General features: G+C 41.0%; 1 protein-coding gene across 2 annotated transcripts in view; it reads left to right on the top strand.

Annotated features, from left to right (window-relative positions):
• Positions 1–22,989, top strand: part of LOC115058295 (dipeptidyl aminopeptidase-like protein 6) — a 55,125-nt gene that overhangs the window by 30,195 nt on the left and 1,941 nt on the right. For both annotated transcript variants that reach the window (XM_029525621.1, XM_029525622.1), the window contains exons 2-25: positions 1,316–1,430; positions 3,379–3,477; positions 8,526–8,620; positions 8,752–8,826; positions 8,918–8,970; positions 9,466–9,547; positions 12,865–12,985; positions 16,862–17,016; positions 17,370–17,467; positions 17,715–17,841; positions 18,321–18,359; positions 18,504–18,611; positions 18,697–18,788; positions 18,885–18,932; positions 19,024–19,136; positions 19,883–19,930; positions 20,029–20,127; positions 20,214–20,283; positions 20,611–20,805; positions 20,895–20,949; positions 21,102–21,204; positions 21,330–21,385; positions 21,852–21,924; positions 22,032–22,105. In XM_029525621.1, the coding sequence (XP_029381481.1) occupies positions 1,316–1,430; positions 3,379–3,477; positions 8,526–8,620; positions 8,752–8,826; positions 8,918–8,970; positions 9,466–9,547; positions 12,865–12,985; positions 16,862–17,016; positions 17,370–17,467; positions 17,715–17,841; positions 18,321–18,359; positions 18,504–18,611; positions 18,697–18,788; positions 18,885–18,932; positions 19,024–19,136; positions 19,883–19,930; positions 20,029–20,127; positions 20,214–20,283; positions 20,611–20,805; positions 20,895–20,949; positions 21,102–21,204; positions 21,330–21,385; positions 21,852–21,924; positions 22,032–22,105 (2,193 nt within the window). The remainder of the gene's footprint in view (positions 1–1,315; positions 1,431–3,378; positions 3,478–8,525; positions 8,621–8,751; positions 8,827–8,917; positions 8,971–9,465; positions 9,548–12,864; positions 12,986–16,861; positions 17,017–17,369; positions 17,468–17,714; positions 17,842–18,320; positions 18,360–18,503; positions 18,612–18,696; positions 18,789–18,884; positions 18,933–19,023; positions 19,137–19,882; positions 19,931–20,028; positions 20,128–20,213; positions 20,284–20,610; positions 20,806–20,894; positions 20,950–21,101; positions 21,205–21,329; positions 21,386–21,851; positions 21,925–22,031; positions 22,106–22,989) is intronic.

The raw sequence follows: 22,989 nt of genomic DNA, 5'->3' as shown, positions 1-22,989 counted from the left end.
AAAAGCTCCCTGTCACATGTCTGCACCTGCGTACTCAGACACAGGAATCCCTCATTAACTTGTCGATGGTTCGCTGAGCTGCTGCATGCTGTATAGACCAGGTCTAATTGGTTACAAGGGTATCAACAGCTGGACTGATATGGGTGACTGAAGCTGCTCAGTTTCCTCAGTGTGACCAGGGACAGCAATGTGGGTGTGTGTGTGTTTGAGCACACATGGTCTGAGAGGACTACTAAGATAGCAATGACATCTGACACACTCTGTTCTGACATTAATCCCTTTGACTCCTTAGGGGAAGTTGTAATTCATTAGTAAAAGGTAAGTGGGGTTCACGGGTGGGAAATCATGCAGCATATGTACAAATATTGTACAAATGTAAGAGAGAGAACTGAGAAAATAAATGATCAACACGGATAAAATATGAAAAGTGAAATAATTGGCAGAGTAAAGGATAAATGAAATAAAAAGTTAAAACAAAAAGTACAATATTTATTAAATTACGTTATTAATCAGTAGAAAAGGTTAGCTAAAAGCATGGAGCACTAGTTGAAAAAGTTGGATTAAACCAATGAAGGCTGAGATATTTTGGATGAATCAAATAAATAGCTAAAAGTAACACTGATGAATAAAGCAGGAATAAATGAGCCGAACACTGACTATTTAATTACAGGAGAACTATTACAACAAAATGCAGGTTTATTAATGAATCATGTTACCATCATAATATTTATGACCAGTTCAGCTGCATATAAACAGGTTCAAGCTAAGTGCAAAAGAGTATTAATCTGTCAGGGCTGTGGGACTCCGATAGAAAAGGTCAAGAACTTCAGTCCTTGAATATCTGTAGCGCCACTTGTGCCAAGTGATAGGATTTCTTACCCAATCTGAAATGACACAAGTGCCTGACAAATGTAGCGGAGGATGGATTTCAAGAAGACAATCAAAAAGAGAGGAGCTCATTATTCTGCCTTTTGTTGTCTCAATTGAAGCCGTTCCTTGTTTTCAGCTATCAGCCAAAACTGTAGGGATTTTAGTATGCGAGCAGCAGGGTGCAGGTTGTGTTTCCAGTGTTACTGCGCACAAGTAGCTGAGTCGTCTACATCTGTCTGACAGAACGAGCCATCCTCTGGCCAAACTCTGCCTCCGACTGTGATGGTACAATATGGGTCTGTCTGAGATGAGCTCTAACACATACTGCAGTCATTTTTGGATCAAGCCCAGAACACTGAAATCATTGTTATGAAGGTGATATTTTGTGTGTTTATGTATGTTCGCATTAGTGTAATGTTTGTAATGTGTGGGGTTTGTGTTCCAGGACCTTGTGGGCAGCGCTCCGCCTCAGAGGAACTGGAAGGGAATCGCCATCGCCCTGCTGGTCATCCTCATCATCTGTTCGCTGATTGTCACCTCTGTCATCCTGCTGACTCCTCGTATGTAGCCGACATACACACACTCATAAACACATATGGCAGCAGTCAGATTGTTTGTATAGTTTCTGGCGTGTTGAAGGGTGACAAGGCGGTGGACAGGAATGTGGTGTGTTGCATTTCCATGTTTAAACCCCCCCACCCCCCCATTTATGTGCCAATACCTTCTGTTGCCTTAACCGTGTTTTAGGGGCCCTGCACATATATTCTGAAAAGGCAAGAAATTTAAAGCCATTAGCATTTGAGCAATAAAAATCAATACCATCTGCGGTTTTTTAATGCAGCTTTGACTCATGGGGAAAACAGTTTTAATGTTCAAAAACTCCTTATTATGCATTAATGTAAAAACAGAAAAAAAAAAAATACATTCCATATTCTGACCAACAACAAAGTGTTTGTGAGGTCGTGAACTTATATTCCATCAGATTTTACTGCACTTTGTGAGACAGCCTGGTCCATCAACAAACACCCCAAGGATTATGATTTCCCTGATGGAGGAGACAACTCGCTCACATTTGTCTTGGACTTATCGCTCAGCGCACAAGTCCAAGACACACTTCAGAAACATTTTACTCAACGGAGAACACTGATACGCACACCTCTGCTCAGAAATATCTGGTGATTTATTTAACGGAGGAAAATGTTTAAAAAATTCTATTGATGTGAAGAATCCATCAAAGAAAATTGCCCTTGCTCTTTGGCCATGGGCTATGCTGCTCAAAAATCTGTAAGATTTTTAGATTTCCGGTCAGCGGAGAGTAGACCATCCACACACATCTGTTTCCGTTTTTTTTTGTACACGTATATCCTACACACACTCTGGGCTTTAAACTCAGCTTTGCAAACACATCTTAGATGAAATCTGTTTCTCCCTCTTGCTGCCTGGAACATTCGGCTTTCTTTTCACAGAGCAGGCAGCTATTTTAATTTGATAACCTTGTTTCAAATGGGTTCAAGGTTTTACAGATGACATGGTTTCTCTGGGTTTGTGATTGTATAATGGCTTCACACAGAGGCAGGGTCATCGTCTCACTAGGTAATGGGCCTTTTAATGTGTACTGCCATTCAGGCCTGTTTAATGGAGATGATTATGCAGTAATAGCTCCAGCCATTTGTCAGACTGGAGCAGAATCAGAGATACCATTTGCCTCATGTTGAAAATTAGCTTTCTCCCCCTCACCCTGCAGCTCATCACAAGAGAAGATGATTTCTTAGAGTTTTCAAGTTGATAAACACTTGACAATGTCTGACATGGTATTTACACACTCAGATCCCTCCTCTCAGTCACACTGTGAAGGCTGCCGAAGAATCTGTCAGCTTAGCGCTTTATACAGTAAGACTAGGCTGTCAGCCATTGTGACAACTTGTCTCAGATAGTTTTTTCCTGACTAAAGGTGTGGTAGAAGACGGTTAAAGTGCTCACGCGTTCTCCATCTCCTTCTCACATCCACACGAACTCATTTGAGTTCCCCTGGTGTCTGCTCCACCTGAAGTTTAGCTGTCAGCTTCAAGTCTCATCTTGGCTCATGGAGATGGAAGAAGTTGCTCAGCCACTGCTGAAAAACGAAGACAGCAGATGCGATCTGATGCTCTCAGATCAATAGAGCACTACCAGAAGCCCCTTTCTTGTTTGTGCCTTGTTCCAAATTGCTCTACCTATATTGGAGAGAAGTTGATGGAGGTGCTATCTCTGGAGATATAAAAGAAGTATATTATAGTGAAATAGTCTGTGGTTTGAGGCTACAACTCCCTGAGTAAAAGAGCTTGCTGATGAAAACATGAAAAGGTTTTCTTCTTTTCCTGAGGCTGCAGTAAACATATTTGATTCAAATACAAATGACTCTCAACTCTAACAAGAATAAAAGTCGGCATCTTGACTGTATATATGGGCTTTCATACATCATATTTAATTTATTCTTGTTTGTTTGCCTTTCCTTGGTGCACTAAACAGGTGAAGATGACAGCCTTGCCCTTAAGAAGAAAGTGACTATAGATGATGTTTTTGGTCCAGACCTTCACATCCATGACCCACATGCCAAATGGCTCAGCGGTGAGTGAGCTGTTTGTTTTTGACATTTTAGATCTGACATTAAAGAATAAAACATTTCCAGACATATTATGACAGGCTGTTGTCCATAACTCAGAGCGGGGCAGTCCACTGGATCCGCCTCTGCAAATTGCACAGAAAGAAAATGGATTTAAAAATAAAAAAAAGCAAAAAGGTGTCAAAAAATTTTTTTTGTTTGTGTTTTTTTATGTTCTTTGAGCTGGAATGAACTGTGACTTATGCAAAAGCTTGGCCATCTGTCTTATTTGTAAAATGTCAGAACTGTCATCAGCCGATGATGAATTGTCTGACTCTTCAGCCCTTCTGGTAACATTCAACAACCATAGGCCAAGGATGTGAGATGAAGCCAGTGGGTGCTACAAAGTGGGGGCACGCTATAAAAAGATATCAAAAGACTTCCATCCTGAATTTTCAACTGCCCAAGATCTCACAAAGTCATTCTTGGGTAACAGTGGAAGTCAAGACAAGAGCTGGAAGAGCAGGAAAACTTCCAGATAAAACTATAGTGCATCTGCTGACCGGATCCCTGCACGAACAGTGGGGAAGAAATTACAGGGAACCAAGTCTCAACATCTGAAGTCTCCAACAAAACATTTGGATAGGAGGGAGTGGCTTAAGCAACAGGACTTTGGCCACAATCACCAACGCTGTGTTTGAACACTTTAACAGGTGCTCAGCAGTGGCACGGATCTGCGACTCGATACAAATCTAAAAAAAAACCAAAACAAAACATCAGTTAGTTGTATTTTTCTTCAATAACTGTGATCCTCTTTCCAAAGGACACTGTGGCAATATTATGGAAATTATGTACTATTAACTCAGTCTGGCTATAATTTTATCTCTCTAGATAGACAGCAAACAGTTTTCCAGCTCATTTAGCCAGTTGTACAAATTCAGTATGCTGTGTTTGCGGCAAATAGTAAGGTGCTTTAAAATACACAGATGTTCAGCAAAATTGGTTTTCGATGGCCTCTCTAACCTTGACAAGGTAGCATGGAGAAAGCTCTTGGCCAAACTCATAAATGTTGGATCAGTCAGCTCAGTGCCCTCTGGTGTTTAACAGAAAAGGTACTTTTCATCATCCTCAGCTTCAATGAACACTGATATTCCTGATTTTCAGGGATTATGACATTTCAGTGTGCTTTGTGATTAGTATAACTGCTACCAATGAATAACAGGTATTTGTTAATATTTTTAATGAGGGGTGTTAAAAATTCATTTCATTTGATGAATACAGTTTTTTTTTTAATCATCTGATATTTGCATTTTGCAGAGGATCTCCGAATCAGCTTTATAAGTCATGACTGAACAAGCAACCCGAGAGGAATTTAAAGAAATTAAAATGGGAGTGAGCAGTTTGTGAATATATAAACAGAGAAATAATAAGTCAATAACTTGTGAAGTGTTGCAGATTTTTTTTTTTTTTAACATTTATTTTTTTATTTTCTGACTGTGGGAAATAGGAGGTGCACCCGTTAATGTCTGGATTTGAGGTGTTGGTTGGTAAAGGTGTTCTCAGATTTCAGATGTAAGCAGAGCGGACATCAACAGAATCTGATTGTCTGTTGAGTGTGGATATTTTAATATATAAAAATCTTCTTTCCCCTTGTGCACTTCATGCATTTTTAAGAGCTCTGAGTTCACCTGACTAAGTTTGTTTGGGGCAAAAGTTAAAGTTTTTATTTTGTTGAAAGTTGAATGAATTTTCATGTTTGATATAATCTTGTCTCATTATTAAGGGCAGACTCGGTTCTAATGAAAACACAATAGATTTTTTTGTAATTTAATTCCCTCTGGTCTGAAAAAGAATTTAATCCGAAAAGCTTCCTAGTTTCCAGATTTAAAACACTTTTATCACATTTAAAGCAACTTATTGTATTGTTGTTAAACTTTAAAAAGTTTGAGTCACTGTGGACATGGTGAGCTCTAACATTTTGTTGCTTTGATGAGAAAAGGGATTGACATACTTATTGCTGTTCCAAAAAAAAAAAAGCAAGTCATTAGAAAAGACGAGTTTAAGCTACATCAGACTGACTCACATTCAGAGACAAACAGTTTATGTCTGCTTACATCTGAAAGCAGCTGTGATGATTTTCACCTGTATGTACACAAAGCCACAGCTCGTTTTTGTAGAGATGAGACGATGAAAGGTTTACCAACACAAACTATGTTCAGCTATGGGGAGGTAGTCACAAAAAGACATATTATCGTGTTGATTAATAGACAGGAAACTGTTATCAAACTGTGTATTTACTATCAAACCACCCTCACTCCGCATGTAGGGACATGAATGTAGCAGACTACTTAGTGAACTCTTCGCCGAAAGAACGATCGCTTTCGGACACTACTTTTGGCGCCGTTAATTGCGTCATCGCTGTCGCGCAATTAAAACGTACTCAACTCACGGCTAAACTTTTATGTTTATCACTGCATTACGTTAAATGCTTTCAATAATCTTCCTCTGCATTGTAATTTTATTTATTCTCGTGTTTGGTGTCCTTTTATTAGACTCAAATTTATACATATATTTCATATTTATATTCTCTATGGGATTTTCAGTTTTTTTGCCGCGAGCGCAATGCATCATGGGATATCTTCCACGGGTTAGTGACCATCGGTTGTTCACTACTTTGTGAGATGCAATCATTTCACTACGTTTTGTCGCAAAAGATTTCGGACACAGCCCTTGTCATAGATGCAGGATGATGGCAGAAATGGAGGCGAGAATCAGTGAGTTGGAGTCGCGGCTCCGCACCTGAGCTAGCCCAGCTTATGCTAGTGTAGCTAGCCGCCCCCCTGTAGCCGGTGCGGGCTAACCGAGACCAGCTCCCACGGCCGCCGAGAGAGTCCGTCCCCCCCCAGCAGCCGGGATCTAGTCAGGGAGGCTGACACCAACAGTTCCCCCCACTGAAAAGACGACTGTAATGATCGTTGATTCTGTTGTGAGGAACGTTTGACGTGTGTGAGTTGCATGAAGAGAAGAAAACCATGTTGATCTTCAGTGTTTGAAAGCCACAGACCGGATCCCTACAAAAGCGAGTGAGCAGTAAAGCACATTGAGGTGTAAAGGTGAGGCAGTCTTATTGTGTGAATGACTCAGTGAATTTCTCTCAGGATAAATAAAGTATATATCTATCATATTTATATCCAAATAATATAATATAGCACCTGTATATGAACTGGAATGTAAATGAAAAGTACAGCTGGAGGATGCTGACCTACCAGTTTTGTCCCATGTGCCTGGAGCAGTCGCCCCCCAACAAGGACTTTGTGGGTTTGATTCCTGGTCCCCTAGAGCTAGAGACTAAACCAGACTGCACCCCCCCCCCCCCCCCCCCCCCCCCAGACAAGTCCAGACCCCTCCACATAGACTGGACCCCTAGCGACTAGAACAGACCGCTCCACCCGCCAAGAGACAGGACCCCTCCAGAAACTAGATCAGACCAGACCCCCCAGAGACTGGAAACTAGACTAGACCCCTCTAGTGGCTGGACTCCCCCAGAGACTAGAGACAGCACGTGGACCAGGGAAAAAGGAACGAATCACTGACTGAAATGACTTGTTACTCTCGAGCCATACAAAAGATTAGTTCAAAATGAATGATGCATCGCTAGTGTTGGATAGTTTAACAAAAGAAAACTTGTGTATTATATGCCAAGTGAAGCAAACCATGTTGCTCTAAAGTGTTTGAAAGCCGTGCTTTTTTTAGTCATTACGCAAATGACAGCCACAGCGCCACACTGGTTCCACTGAACGAAATGAACGAGCGACTTGAAAAAAGATTTGTTCATTTTACTGAAGACCTGAGTCAGCAAGAAGATCCAAACTTCCCATCACTAAGTACGACCTGACAGCTCTGCTTCTGTTCTATGGTGCAGGCTGATTACTCTAATCATGGGGTTATCAGCACATAATTAGTTAACTTCTTGTGTTTCTTCGGCCCTCATTCACACCAGTGATGAAAACGTCCTTGGCACCTGATGAAACCTCGGCAATCAATTGTGTGACATTGCGTCTTGTCAGTTAAGTTAATGCAGTCAGCTTCCATTTGGTGCTAATGGCCTTCTGATAAGAAGCCCAATGGGACAACGTCACACTTCAGTGGTCCTCATCAATATTTTGTGGGCTTTATTCAAAGCAGTGTGTAATTGATCCGCATTGCTCTTTGATCACAGCTTGCTTCTGTAGTCTTTGGATACACCTTTGAGTTTCTCAGAGAGTCTCAGATCCAAAGACACAGGATTCGACCTTCCGACTGTGCTGATGCATTCACGTTTTTTTTTTTTTTTTTTTTGATGAAACAGAATGCAATATTGCCCAACAAAAAAAATTGTCCACCAACAATGACCATCTGTGGCCAAATCAACTCATGAAACAGAAGCACCAACTCTGGTAACTGCACTACCCTCACTTCTCTTTATAACTCCCCCCAGGCCGGATCTTATGAAATTGGTTTGGTTTCGATACATGTGCCATCATAGAGTCAGTGTGCGCCAACATTATCCACTCTTGTTTGTCACTAAAAATTGTAATCAAGAGAAATTGCATTTGCACAATGAAAATGTCTACTGTCGCAAGCTGACATCGCCAAATTCAGCTTGAGCTGGTGAAATCAGCAGTCATGTTCTTTCATGTTTTATCAATGCAGAGAACTCACTTGAAATATTACTGAGAAAATCATTCCTTCAAGGAAAAATCACACTTTCAAAAAAGAGCATCTGTGTTCCAAACAGTTCAACTTAAGCAATATTGCAAGAAATACACAACAGAGTCAAATCTTCAGCTGTCCTTCTCATAGAGGGTGAGGAAGCTGTATAACTCGAAATGAGAGGTAATGTTGTTCGTGTGAAAACCAGTATTTGTGATTGCATTTTTTTGGTCATAGGGATTTTTTTTTTTTTTTTTAAACAAAGGTGCAGGAAGAAAAGACACTGACACTATAGAGATGCACTGACCCATCATAAACAGACACACAATCTGGGAAACTATTTTCTCCTTTTCTGATGGTTGTTTTTTATTTCCCTTTATAGACAATGAGCTGCTGTATCGTACAAGGGACGGGGATGTCATTAAGTTTAATGCCGACACGAGGGAAAGAGTGGTCATTGTTCCTAACCAGCTGTTTGTGAGTATCGTCTTGCTTAGAATTTGCTTAAAAAGCAGTGAAATATACTTTCTACTGCCTCCATACGATTTGTGCTATTACTGAGTGTTTTTTGTTGTGTTTTGTTTTGTTGTTTTTTTTTTAACATCTAGGACAGATCGAGAGCTGCCAAGTACCAAGTGTCTCCAGACATGCAACATGTGTTGTTTGCCTTTGAAGTGAAACCGGTGAGAAACCCTGAGTACTTACCACACGCTGCACTAAATGATTTTTGCAGTCTTTGTCCTTCTTTGACTGTGATGTTGTTGATTTTCGCAGATCTATCAACACTCCTATGTGGCCAAGTACATTATTTACAGCCTCACAACACAGTAAGACTCATCTCTGTGACGTCTTTGTTTACAGTCTGTTGTTTTTGTGGTTATTTGTGCCCTTTTCCTTTCACACAAGTCAGATTGGACAAGATGTTCTCAGCCTGACCTCATGTACAGAGTCCACTGATGCCAGCCCTATTTACCCGCTTAGAACCTCATGCTGTGGGAGTGCATTTAAGTTCAATTTAGTTTTGTGCACTAGTGCTCAGCCCAGTTTGTTTTTAGCCCCTCATCCATCTATGTCTGCTTATTTCCCCACTGCTCTATGTTTGCAGTGAGCCAAGCAAAGTCAGGTTGTGCTCAAAAAAAAGAAAAAGGAAAAAAAAAGGATCTGGGTGATTGATGAAGCCAACAGTGAGGGAACAAGCCAGAAAATACCCAACATCTTCCATCCTCTGACTGTTTATTTGTATTAATTCATACAGGATACATTGTCGATATTGTGCACACAGAAAAATGCTGAATTTCTTCTTTAATTGATCGTCTCCACAGGGAAACGTGGCCTCTCAACCCTCCTGAGGTGCACGAAGCAGCCCTGCAGTTTGCTGGATGGGGCCCCCGGGGCCAGCAGCTGGTAAGGAAGCCGTAGCCTTTAGATTACACCCACTAAACGCAGGCACACTAGTGGACATCTGTCAGAATCAGCCTGTTAAAGCAGACTAGGCTCAATAGTGAAAATTTGCCGCAGTGGAACAGACCAATGTGAACATGTTCATGTAGACTGTACACTAAGGTGACCTTTCTTTACCTTAACCTCCATCGATGTTACAGAGAGGCCAAAGTATTATATCATTTTCTTATTCTTATTCTTACAACTTGACAACATGTAAGCAGTGCAGAGATACAGTGGCAGATGGCATCGCAGCAGCGCAACTTGTGGTTTGGACAGTCTGGGCTTTCTGGTGGGGAGCAAACACATGGCACTGACATGAGGGGGTTGAACAGACCAGTTGGACTGAGACAGTTTTGTCCAATTGTGAAAACAATATTGGCGAGTATAATTTGAATTTGCTGCACTCCTGTTTGGCATTTTCATTCATTTTCTTTCTTCATCATGTATTGGGGTTCAGAAATACAATGTATTTGCTGATTTATAAAGAGTGTGGAACTGTTTCTAGAAGCCCGAAAACAACTTGGCTGATGTCCTTGGATTCAACACAAATGGCTTCTCTCTGCCAAAAAAGTTAATTGTTTTTGTTTATTATCAAACCTTCATCACTAACTGTGTTTGTAACAATGGCATTGCACAGGAAGCAATGCAGTATGAGGAAGTAATGCAAGCTATTATATACTCAACAGCAGCAGTTAAGTGAACTCAATAAAACATGACTTTGAAGTCTTTAATGAACTTCAGAGAGGTTCAGCTGCACAGTGGCCACTTAAATCTGTAATTCTTATGTATCCTCACACTACTGTAGCTTTGAAGGCCAGTTAATGTCGTACATTTAGTTGTTTCAATTTTGGATTTGGAGGATTTGAGTAAGTCTAGCTAACAGCCACAGTGCCCAGCTGTTTGATGAAATGACTGGGCATATATTTTATACCCATTCTATGAAGAGTCGTTGGGTTTGGAATTTAAGAAACTATTGATGTGCAACTGACCCATTGTTGGTCTTGTTGATTGTTTAAAGTAAGAAAACTGTTTAATTGTCAATAACACCACCAAGATTGAATCTTAAATGTGCCACTGATTCCAATCATCTGATAATCTTTTGTTTTATTCTCTTGATTAATCCAGCACTCCATTTTTCCTTTACCTTGTTGATTTTAGTAGTTTGTGTTTGGGGTGCTGTGCGTTGACAACAGTTTCACCAGCTGTTACTTAAAATTTATCTCTACCTGCATAATTGCCGTTATCATTTGCTTAGATCGCAGATGCACTGCTGAGAGAAAACATTAACATTTCAAGTATGTGAAGAGACTTTGCCTGGCAAGGGAAGAAAGCAAATGAATTTGCATATGGTAATATTGTACAGAATTTCTTTTGCAATGCTGTTGCTCCAGCTCTGCGTTTGATTTAGTGAATAGCAGAGGTTATTTGAGAAAAATGAGATTAGCTCTCATCTTTTGTCTTCTTCTGACCTGGCAATGTTGGACATGTTTTCTGTTTTTTTTTTTTTTTTTTGGTGTGTTGTTTTGTTTTTTTTCCCCCCACAGTTTGTGAATATAATGATTTCCCATTAAGTTTATTAGGATTCTGAGCAATTTATCATCAAGGGTTTGATCAGCACGTAGAAATGAAAGGCGTGTAAATGTTTGTGGCAGCACGATGGTGTGCAGCGGAGCATCCAGTGAACAGTGAGAGGAGCAGGGGGATGAATCCTGTGACGCTCCCCTCATTAAACCACAAGCAATTACTCTACTGTGACAGAGCAATCAGCAAAGCTGGGCCAGCACACGCACATGCATACACATGCACACTTCCTCCTTCATATAAACGCACTAAATAAAGACATTATATCGAGACAAAAGAGGAGGGGTAAAGAGTGCTTAGGATTTCAGAAAATATTTACCAACAAAATGAAAGTATTGTGATTCTTTGTATCAAAAAAATATCTGTGCATAGGGAGACACGCTGAAATTCTGAAAAGCACCTCTATTCTTTGAGCTCCACAGGGATCTTTGATGTTGCTACTTTCATTTCACCACCCTCTGAAAAGCCTGCTTTTGTTGTTGTTGTTGTTGTTGTTGTTTTTTTTTATTTACTCTTTCTTTTCCCTCTTTGAAATCAATTGGAAATCTATAAATCAAGCAATGGCCACTTTCTTTGCTAATAATTTGGGTTTTTTGGAATAGCTTTTCAGGACCATTTATAACTAAGTGCTGCGGGTTCTCTGCTGACAGGGACTCCTTTGGACCTGCAGACAGGTCTTGCAGCAGCTTTTGTTGAGTTATAATTGATAATAATGAAAATACAGAGAATTGAATTTTTCCTGCACGTCTTTGAAAGCTTCCTATGACTTTTCTGTCCCTTGGTGGTTTTGCAGCAGCTGCCACCAGCTTTCTTTGCTTTATACAGCCCTGCATTGATTTGTTTTCCTCAGTTGTTGATCCCACAATACAAATCTTTGATTTTCTCAACAGCAGCCATAGATCAGAGTGGAGGGAGCCATGTCTTTCTCTTTTCTGATTCTTGTGGTGGTGATTTGACTGAAGAGGTTCAAGCTGACAGCATAAACATCCCCCCAACCAAAAAAAACAGCTGGAGCTTCAGTAACCAATCAACCCTCCAATCATATCCTCAAAATATGACCAGGCGAAGCAGCGAAAAAACCTGAGTGGATTGGCAGAAGGCTTTAAGTGTCACACAGTAATCCTCCAGCAGTGTGACTTCATCACAGGGCACTGTGCCATCATCGGTGCAGAGGGCTTCAATCAGCCATTCAACCTGCTGTTAAGCTCAGCCATCGTCCACCCTTAGAAGACAGCATAATGTCTCCATAAACACTGGGGGGGGGTGTCTTCAGTTAAATGTGTGCCTGCATGGCTGCAGCCAGCTCCAGTGCCTTAATTAGCAACACAACAAATTTCAAACTGTTTTGGAGAGGAATCCAGCTCCAACCATAATGAGGCACATATTTGTTAATACAGTGCTTAGGGCAGGTGGTGTCTCCGGCTACATCAGCTTGTGAGTGTTATTGAAGGGGAAGCTATTTTTCTGTCTGGATTAAATCATGCTGTGAAAAATGCCACAAGTGACTTTTGCATAAGGGTTCATACTGTAAACAGCAAAATGGGAGATGCAGAGGCTGAGGGAAAATGTGGGCCAGTTTTGCACTGCAAGAAATTAAAATGTAGTTGTCAGTTAATGAAGCAATACACATGATCATTTTAGATTACAAGCAGCGATACACACTAATGATAGTTACTGCTCTGCATTTCTCTCTTCAGCTTTTCATTTTTGAAAACAACATCTACTACAAAACAACGATAGAGAGCCGAGCGATCCGCCTGATTTCCACCGGCCAAGAGGGAGTTGTCTTCAACGGCCTTGCTGACTGGTTGTATGAGGGTAAGACGTCTACATGCAATCGCCACAAAATGCAAGAAAGCCGAGAATCATATCATGCCACGTGATTTCAATATTTATCACTTCTATGTTTAAAATAGTGTCGCTTTGAGAATGAACCCAAATTGAAAGGAGTTTGTGAGGTTGGGTGAATTTCTGGAGGTTGCAAATCAACAATTCGCTAACCATTAAATGGTTAAAACTATGTGCTGCTACTTGAGCATTCGACTTTCATGTAATTATTGAATCTAGAATCAAGCTAAAAGAGCTTCCACTCCTCGGGGAGCACCAACAACAATGATTCATACGCTGGCTGCAGGGATTTGCTCCCACTCAGCAAACCACAGCATTCATCTCGTGGTTGCTGGGTGAGGTTCAGGTCCGGGCCAGTCAAATACTTCCCCACCAAACTGGGAAAACCATTTAGACCTTTCTTTTTGCTACAGAGCGCTGTCATGTTTAAACAGAGAAGGGTCCCCTCAGAATTACTGCCACAAGATTGGAATGAAACAATATATGAATGTAATGTTGTCTTTCAGGTTGAGCATAATATCAAACAGTTGTGTTTGTATGTCCCACATTCACACAGCAAGATTAAAATGGGTGCTCAGCCATCTTTCCAGACTCCTAATTGTTGTAGGTCTAATATTTGCTCTTCTTTTGGCTCTGTTACTTTCTACCCACCCATCAACAAAATATATGGCTCTACTATGGGGTGGCACAGAGGAACAGTTGCCCCCTCACAGCAGGAACATTAGGTTGACTGGTGACTCTAAATTGCACGTAGGTGTGAGCATGAATATATGTTCTCAATAGACTGTCCAGAGTATATCTAGCCTTCCTGCTGACAGCTGGGATTTACTCCAGCCCCTCCATGACCCTGCACAGATAGTCGGTGCAAATAATGGATGGATGGATGTTCAGCAGTTAGTTTAACTGCTGCCATTTGACTGTACAAATGAGTATTAAAAGGGAAGCAAAAGCTAAATTTGTATTCCTGAAAACCCAGAAACAATGAACTGAATGAACTGAATGAATCCTCAAAGCTCCACAGAGCTTTGAGGATTCTGAGCTGGTTGATAATTCCCTGTGGATGTATACATGTATGAATGAAAGCAGCTTTACGTTGAATTTAGATGCTGACATCAGTTGGGTGAAAATGACTAAAATACCATAAAGTTTTGGACATATAGTGTACATAGTCAACAAAATTCAATGACCATTTTAATCTATTCTCATGACACCTGCCTCATTCCCAGAGGCATGCTGTGTGTTGTGCATGTTTGTGTGCATGATTCCATCTGAAAGAGCCCAGCTGGCTGTGTTTCAGTGCCCCTCCTTCATGGCACATCCCATAGTTTGCCTTTATGTTCAGGCAGTTTTTAATGAATTCACGTCTGCAATGCTGAAATGTAACTGAGCAGATGTTCAAGTTTGCTTGTAATTGAGTATGAAATATTTTCCTCCATATGTGAGACAGATATTCCAATTACATGCCACTTGACTTTGACTTTGTTTACGGTTCCACTGCCACATTCGAGATGTTTCCACTGTGCAGTCGCTTATAGCTGCCTCGCTACATAATTGAAGGTTTCTATTCCTGTTATTATTTTATTTGTTCTGTATTTATTCAGAGGATGGTGAAATAATTATTGCGGTGTAATTGTGTAATGTAATTGTTAAATTTCAGTTGTCAGTATGAACGGATTAAGTAAAATTTTTATGGGGTGCTTCAGGGTTGTCTCTTGCTTTTCCATTAATGGGATTATTTCGTTGTTGAAGACGCAGATAATGACCTGAAAGAAGTAGTCCATTTTCACTGCCAAAGAAAGATTTTCCTCGCTATATTTTCCTGCTTTATTTCAGGGATAGCTCGGCGGATAACATATAAACAAAGGTCAACACACATTACTGAACTGTTTCGTTAAGTGAGTTCTTTGAATTTAGGTCGAGGTGATGCTGTTAATCTACTCACGGCTAGTTTGTGCCGAACATACAAATATAATGAGCCAATGTATACTTTACCTTCGGCAGCAGTTAAAACTGATGATTTCAAATCAGCTACAATTGCACTTTTAATTTTATAAATTGCATTTCATAATGCTTTTATTTATTAATTTACCTTACCCCCCAAGACTCCATAACTGTGCTGTAAACAAATTCACAATTTTCTTGTTCACTTAAGTTAGAATATGTCACACTATATCAGATAAAATAATGAACTCGGTGAACTGAGTTGATTATTCCTCCAACGTGTGAGCTGAACCTGATCTGGTCCTGTAGCTTTGGGGAGACGAAGGAAATGAGATGAGCCCCCTCCCCTCCTCTTTCAATCCGATTTGTAGAATTGTCTTTTCAGTGCAGTCATCATGCATACAGTATGATGCTCTGGAGGTTTTGGTCTGTGCCTGTGCGGATGAAGCTGCAGACAGCTGTCTGGTTGCAGAGTGTCGCATCAACCTCACAGCTGATCGTCACAGCGGATGTGTGAGGATGAGCAATACATAACCATCCGATCTTTGTGTGTGACATACAAATTGTTCTGTGATCTGTAAGCTCCAGATTTGGTGTGTATCATGTTTTTGATGTAAATATGAAAGAACAAAACAGCATGCATGGTGTCTTAATGAATGCTGTGAGATTTTATTTTTAAGAAAGGGTTTGGGATTACAGGCTGTGAAAATCCTGTTGTACTGCAGCATTTTAACCTTCAAATTATTGTTATTATTATATTTATAATTATTATGACATCACCAATGTCAACAACATTTTCATCACGGTTGAGCTGATCAGTTTTTCCAGGTAGAGTTCACTAAACTCTTTTCATGGACTCTTCCTGCCCCCTGCTGGATGAAATTCACTCATCAGGAAACTGCTGGAGAAATAGAAAATTAGTGAGGGAAAGTGGTTTTACTCTGAAATCCCAACCACAACCTTTCAAAATAATCACATTTACCTTTTGAGCAGTTGCTTGAGGTTTTCCTTTGTTTCTTTGAAAATGCCACAGTCTGTTTCTGCGTGTCCAACAATCGATCAAAGCCAAGTTCTGTTTTCCTCCAACAAAACCTTAAAAAGCAGAGTAAAGCGAAGCCACCGATGGCGTTAGCCACTGAGGGAAAATATTCTGTGGATGATTATGATGGAAGAAGAACAGAAATTTTCATATTTCTACATGTCTGCAAAACAGAAATGCGCTCTTGATTAATGATCAGTCATAATATAACATCTGTATGAATCCTAAATGTATGGTGGTTCATTGAAAATTTTTGATTGTTTGATTCAGAAGCATTAAATTTGCATCGGTGTTGTGCATATTAAATCCAACTTTCAGACTCGTCAGAATTTAATCTGAGCAATTGATTTCTTCTTCCTTGTGGACAGGACAGAGACTGGACGTCATTAATCATGCAGGCTGCAAAAAATAAAGTAGTGTCTGTCCAAATGGTGACATATTGGAAATATTTTTTATCAGTGTCAGAATATTAAGTACCAAGACACAAATTGCTAAACAAAGCAGCAGAGAGAGCAAATTAAACTTTTTATCTGAAATATTGCGTTGGGACAATAACTTCCCCGCAGTCATCCTGAAAAATGAGTGAAAGTCAAGGGAGCATTTATTGTCATTCCTTTAGTGTCTCATGATACACGCACAGATACACTGAAATAGAAGAAGATAGATGCATAGATATGTATGATAGATTCCTGTGCCAAGTCTGTGGCTCCAGCCTGAAGGGATAACCAGGATGGTTATTATAAGGATGGACGAGTAAAATACAAACGCCTTTGTTCCATATCTTCAAAGATGTGTTCTGATCTTCAGTTTCACGCATTCTTCACAGAGTGTGTTTGTGTGTGTTATCTTGCTGCGTTATATTTCAGAGGAGATCCTGCAGACCCACATAGCCCACTGGTGGTCTCCTGATGGGCTGCGACTGGCCTACATGACCATCAACGACTCGCTGGTGCCGAGGATGGAGGTCCCATTTTTCACAGGGACGCCGTACCCCACTAACCTGGAGTATCACTATCCAAAGGCAGGTTGGCCACAGAAAGGGGAGGAAGAAGTACTGTAGCCATGCGACAAAGACAAATTCATTGTATTCAAATACTAATTATTGAAAATAGGCTATTTTGAAATTCAGTAATAATATAATCTATAATCAACCTAATAATATTAAGTTTCATCTATTGCAAGATGAAGTTTAAATAAACATGAAATGGAAAGCAAATGCACCTCAAAGCTGCATGAAAACAAATATCCTTAGTTACATTCATCCACTGAGCACAGAAGAGCTTGTTTACCTCTGAAGACAACGTAAACACAATTGTTCAGTGTCACGAACTGAAATCCACTCTGACCTATCTAATTTCCTTATGACCCTGTCAGGCTGGAGAGGAAAACCCTGTGGTGCACCTGTCTGTGGTCAGCCTCAACGGTCCGCTGCACACGGTGGTGATGAAGAAACCCGATGACCCTCGAATAGGGTGAGCGAGAGCCCCATACTGAAGCACCGATAACAGTGATGGTGTAAACAGCCCTGGAGTGTTTTCTTGTTGTAGCTCGGACTGGTGGTCGGGCTCAGTTGAGGTGATGTGCTCTCACTGTCTGCTTCCTTTCTGTTGGGGTCTCTTGAAATAATTTTATCAAGAGTGTGGTCTAGGCCTGCTTTATATGTAAAGTGCCTTGATATAACTTGGCGCCATATGAATAAACCTGATTTGATTTCTGCAGGAGGGAATATTATATCACTATGGTGAAGTGGGCCACCAGCACCAAGCTGGCTGTGAACTGGCTGAACAGAGCCCAGAACAACTCCATCCTGACACTGTGTGAGGCCACCACTGGGGTCTGCATAAAGGTGAAGCTAACACCGGCAGAGTGTGAAATCTGCTGTTCTGTGTCTGGTAATAGTCTGTCTTCCTGTCAACAGCGCCACAAAAGGACCAAAGCTAGCACGGGCTGTAATGTGGAAACCAGCAGTGTGTGTGTTCCTTTACTTGCTAAACAGAGTAATTGCAGTTCTTTTCTTTTTGCTTTTTAATAAAAGTACATTTTAAAGGAATTCTCCACCACTTTTAGTCCAGCTCAAAACTCCCTGTTTGAAAAGCAAACCATCAAACTCATTGCCGGGAAGGGAATAAATATATTTGTCTAAATGTCAGAGACACTAAATAACATACTTTTTTTGGATCTTTTCATATAATTTGACATTGAAAAAATATGAAGAATGGTACATTTATTATTTTTCTAGGTGGGTTTCTTTGGGGTTTTTTTGTTTGTTTGTTTTTTTTTTGTACTTGGAAATGCTTTTAACTCATGCCCTCTTCTTATTTTCAGAAACATGAGGATGAGAGTGACAGTTGGTTGCACAGACAGGTGTGTGATCAAAACGCTGCCACCCCGTTGCTGAGAACCGGTTTCAAAAGCAGACAGTTTTTGCTCCTTATGTCTGAGTTTGTAAAGAAGATAACAGTAGAAGCAACATAAAAAAGAAAGTTTGTGTTTTTCTCTCCTTTGCAGAATGAGGTGCCACTGTTTTCCCAAGACGGGCACAAGTTCTTTTTCACCCGGGCAATACCTCAGGGTGGGAGAGGAAAATTTTTCCACATCTCCATGTCCACCTCAATGGTATGTAAAGACAAAATGATCCTCGCGAGTGTCCGCAGAGGCTCGGCACACTGTTTGATTATTCCTGTGTGTTCTTGTTGCTCAGCCCAACACCAGCACAGACATACTTCAGTCCCTGACGTCTGGAGACTGGGACATCACCAGCATCTTGGCCTACAATCATCAAAGGAACCTCATGTGAGATGTTTTGATATTTTTGTATATTTTGAACAGCCGGAGCTGCAGACTGGAGGTTATTTTGTTATGTGATCATGATGTTTGGTTGGTTTTCAGATATTTTCTGAGCACGGAAGATGACCCCAAACGTCGCCACTTATATAGGTGGGCTTTTACTGAGAGTTAAAAGTGCCTCTGTCTTTACTGGGGGGGGGGGGGCGCTATCAAATGATACTCACTCAGTACCATCCTACAGTGCCGACACAATCCCTCCATTCAACCGCTGCTGCTTGTCTTGCGAGTTCAAGTGTGGCTACGTGGACGTCTCGTTCAGCCACAATATGCAGTACTTCCTACTCAGCTGTAAAGGTGAGCATCGGCGACCTTGAATCTTTCAAGTCGCTGCTTCATTTTTTTCTAAGAGTGAACTGAAAGTGTTGTGAACCCCAGCTCTCCTGAGAAAAGAAGTCATCCGGGGGAGCAGGGAACCTTGTTCAGTGGAAAGTGTAATTGAATTAGTTCTCTGTGCCAGGTTGAGCGCTTATATCGAACTGGACATTAGCAGATAACCCCAAACCACAGCTGGATCCTTCTGATCAGCCACAGGAGTACATGTCTCGTCTGTCACGTGCCAGCAGTGATTTAAGTACTCCTGAGCTGCTGGAGAAGAGATCGGCTTACCACTGTTAGTATTTGGTAAATGGAAAAGTTGTGTGGTTGCTTACTAGAGAGCTCCTTGTGTTCTTATTTAGTTTCGTTTTTTTTTTTTTTGGCCCCTGTGGCTCCAACACCAGAACATAACACAGTTTCCATGGCAGCTAAATTGTTTTGGGGCCCTCACTCCAGAGAGGTGCCGCTGGCTTTCTGTATAAATTGGATCTTTAGAGAGTAGCTCCATTGTGAAACAATAAGCTACTCCTTCATGGGACAGAAGTAGATTAACCTCAGCTGTGGCTGAGAGGCCTGTCTCAGATAAGACAGAGCGACAATTACTGGTCTGAGATCTTTCAGCCTTTGACAGGTTAATCTCACAATATTTTTTTGAACATGCCAATTACATGAACTTCTGTTATTACAGTCGTGCTCAGTGGTTTTCCCCGAATCGTCCTTTCTAGGCCCAGATATACCAAGTGTTGCTGTTTATAGCACCGAGGACAGACAGAGTGAGTGTTGCCTCCGAAGTTCTTACCTCCTCCATCATCCTCTTCTGTAAAATCTGCAAATGTTGTTGCTTGTCATTGAATGTTCCCTCTCACTGCAGAGGTGTTTGATGTGGAGACCAATGAAAGAGTAAACAGCACATATTACAACATGCAGATGCCCAGGTTGGAGTACGAGACCATCACAATAGACGACTACAGTACGTGTCCGCTTTTACCAAATACAAACACACCTGCCTGTCAGCTTGATTATAAGATGACATTAATCCTCTGTTGCCCGTTGTAGCTCTGACCATGCAGATTCTGAAACCAGCCGGATTCATTGAGACAGCCCATTACCCCTTACTGCTGCTGGTGTACGTATGAATACACACTTGCTTTCATCATTCTTTAAAGTGGGAAAAAAAAAAGATCGAGCAGTCTCGTAAATAGTTTCTAATTCATTTTCACTCACTTGGTTACTCAACTAATCGTGATCATGAATTGTTTCAGTAATGTGCTAGAATGATTTATGAATTATTTTTCCAGCCGGGAAAGAGAGAACCCCCCGCTCTTTATATATATAAAATAATCTTGAGTTTTCTCAGTCAGGTGTTGCACCTTGCCCATTCCACCAGTCATATACTGAAAAGATGTTTATGTAGTACTTTGCTCAGAGTTTACTCATCATGTATCTTCCACAGCGACGGTACGCCTGGTGGGCAGATGGTGACGGAGCAGTTCCAGGTGGACTGGGACACAGTCCTGGTCAGTAGCTTCAGTGCCATTGTGATCCGCTTTGATGGCCACGGCAGCGGCTTCCAAGGCACCAACCTTCTCCACAAAGTCAGGAGGAAGCTGGGAAAGCTGGAGGAGAGGGATCAGCTGGAGGCCCTCAGGTTGGCCTTCTTCCCGATAGTGAGCATTGGCCAGCTAAAGGGCCAAGCGCTAGTTCTGCAGGCTGGCTCATTCTCTCTTTTCTTCCCAGGTTCATATCCAAAGAGCCATACATCGACAAGACTCGGATGGGAGTTTATGGAAGGGTAAGGATTCGAAGAGGCTCATGTAATTTAGATTTCATTCAACTACTTCCATTCTTAGAAACACAACAAGAAATGCAATTAACTGCACTTTGTGAAAATGATTTTACATATAAGGGAGTAGCTGCATCTCTGTCTCTTTGACCTTTGTTCAGGCATATGGAGGATATCTGGCCACTCTGCTTTTGAGCTCTGAAGAGTTTACCCAACTCAAATGTGGAACAGCAATCTCGCCCATCACAGATTTTGAGTTATATGGTATAATTTACTTGATACTCTTCTTTTGTCTGTATCTTCACTACATCTTGGAACAGGGTCTAACTGCACCTGAGCTTTCTACACATGTTTTGTTTTTGTTTTTGTTTTTCTTTCTCGAATGGCAGCATCTGCATTTTCGGAACGATACCTGGGTTTAAAGACAGATTCCAGAGTGTATACGGTAAAGTTTCCATACTTTTTTCCTACTCCTTTCCAATCCAAACCAAGAGTCAGACAGAAATACATTAAAGCAGGTTGAGACAAATGGTGGCCATTGTGGCTAATCTGGCCTGTTAATCAATTTTGGGATGCTGATCAAGTGTTTAATTGCAAATAAATACAATTTAAAACAGAAAGAAAAACCTCATACTGATTGTTGCACACAAAAACAGGGAGCCTGTTCTTAGTGATTATTGAACAGTGAAGGGAGAATTCAAAAGATGGTGAACTTTTCTGCATTTAGTAGCAGAAACATGAGTAAGCTCTTGGAATATCCAGTGAAAGTGTTTCACAAACAGGCGCCACAATACTGTTGAAGTCTTACCTCTCAAAATTTGTATTTCACTGATTATAAGAAAATAACAATGTGGTCTCATTTTCATCATTATGTTGATAACATGGTAGATTTTCCACTTCTTTTCATTCAGATCAGCAATTTAGCACACAGAGCGGGTCAGCTGCTGGAGAAACAGTACTTGATAATTCACCCAACTGCCGACGGTAACAGTGTTTTTGTCACTAATACAGAAATGAGACACAGGCCTCTTTGACCGTGATAGGTGACTAAAAAAATCTGTCCAACTTTGTCTTCACCTCCACCTCTACAGAAAAGGTTCATTTCCAGCACACGGCCAAGTTTATCAACCATTTAATCAGTGAGAAGGCCAACTACACCCTACAGGTGAGCTACGCATTCTGAAATTTCCGAATTTCTAATTTAGACATTCCACAATCGAGTTCAAAATTGTTTTGTTTTTTTTTTAACTTCATTCAAAAAGTTAAACTTGAATATGTTCAGGAGTTCTTGCATGTAGTGTAAGTTTTTTTCATTTATTGGTCACCCTGTGGGCCCACCACCCACAGGGGAGACCGATGGGGTTGGGCCTCGCCGGAGCTGGTGCAGGAGATGAAGCGCTGCCAGTTGGATCTGGTGGGGCTCACCAGCTGAGGCTCTGGTACCACGCTCCTTGAAAGGGGTTGGACTCTTCTTTTTTTGGAGCTGCCCAAGACGTGAGGCGCCAGGCGGGTGTTAGAGTTTACCCTGCTGGACCAGAGGGTCGCCTCCCTGAGACTGAGGGCTGCATACACACAGCACAGCAGCCTGGCTCTCATCTGGTCTTTTTTTTTTTTTTTATTTTATTTTTTTTACACGTGGCCACATTGTAATTACACACGTTGCGATTGGAAAATCATGTTTTATCATATTGCAATTGCAATTAAGCTGCTACCCCCGTGACCCAACCTGGATTAAGCAGATGAAGATGGATCGATGGATGGAAATTTATTAGTTATGGCTTAAAACCCGTGAAAATCAAAAACCCAGTATCTCAAGATATTAAAATATCTACTAAGATCAGTTCAAATTGCAGCTTTTGAAACAGAAAAGTTCTGAGAGGCATGTTGACTTTTTATTTGGTATACTGTGACCATGAATTACTTCATCAATGCAGAGTGAAATGGAGATGATGATAGTGTGGCTGTGCTGAGGTGTTATTTTAATTTGAAAAAATGATTCTCCAAGATATTCTAATTTGGCGAAATGCTCCTGTGCAGTGAGGTGATTTT

The sequence above is a fragment of the Echeneis naucrates genome, chromosome 17 (genome assembly GCF_900963305.1).
Source record: "Echeneis naucrates chromosome 17, fEcheNa1.1, whole genome shotgun sequence".
NCBI lineage: Eukaryota > Metazoa > Chordata > Actinopteri > Carangiformes > Echeneidae > Echeneis > Echeneis naucrates.
Note: the sequence above shows the minus strand (reverse complement) of the source record. Positions and strands in the feature narration are given on the sequence as shown.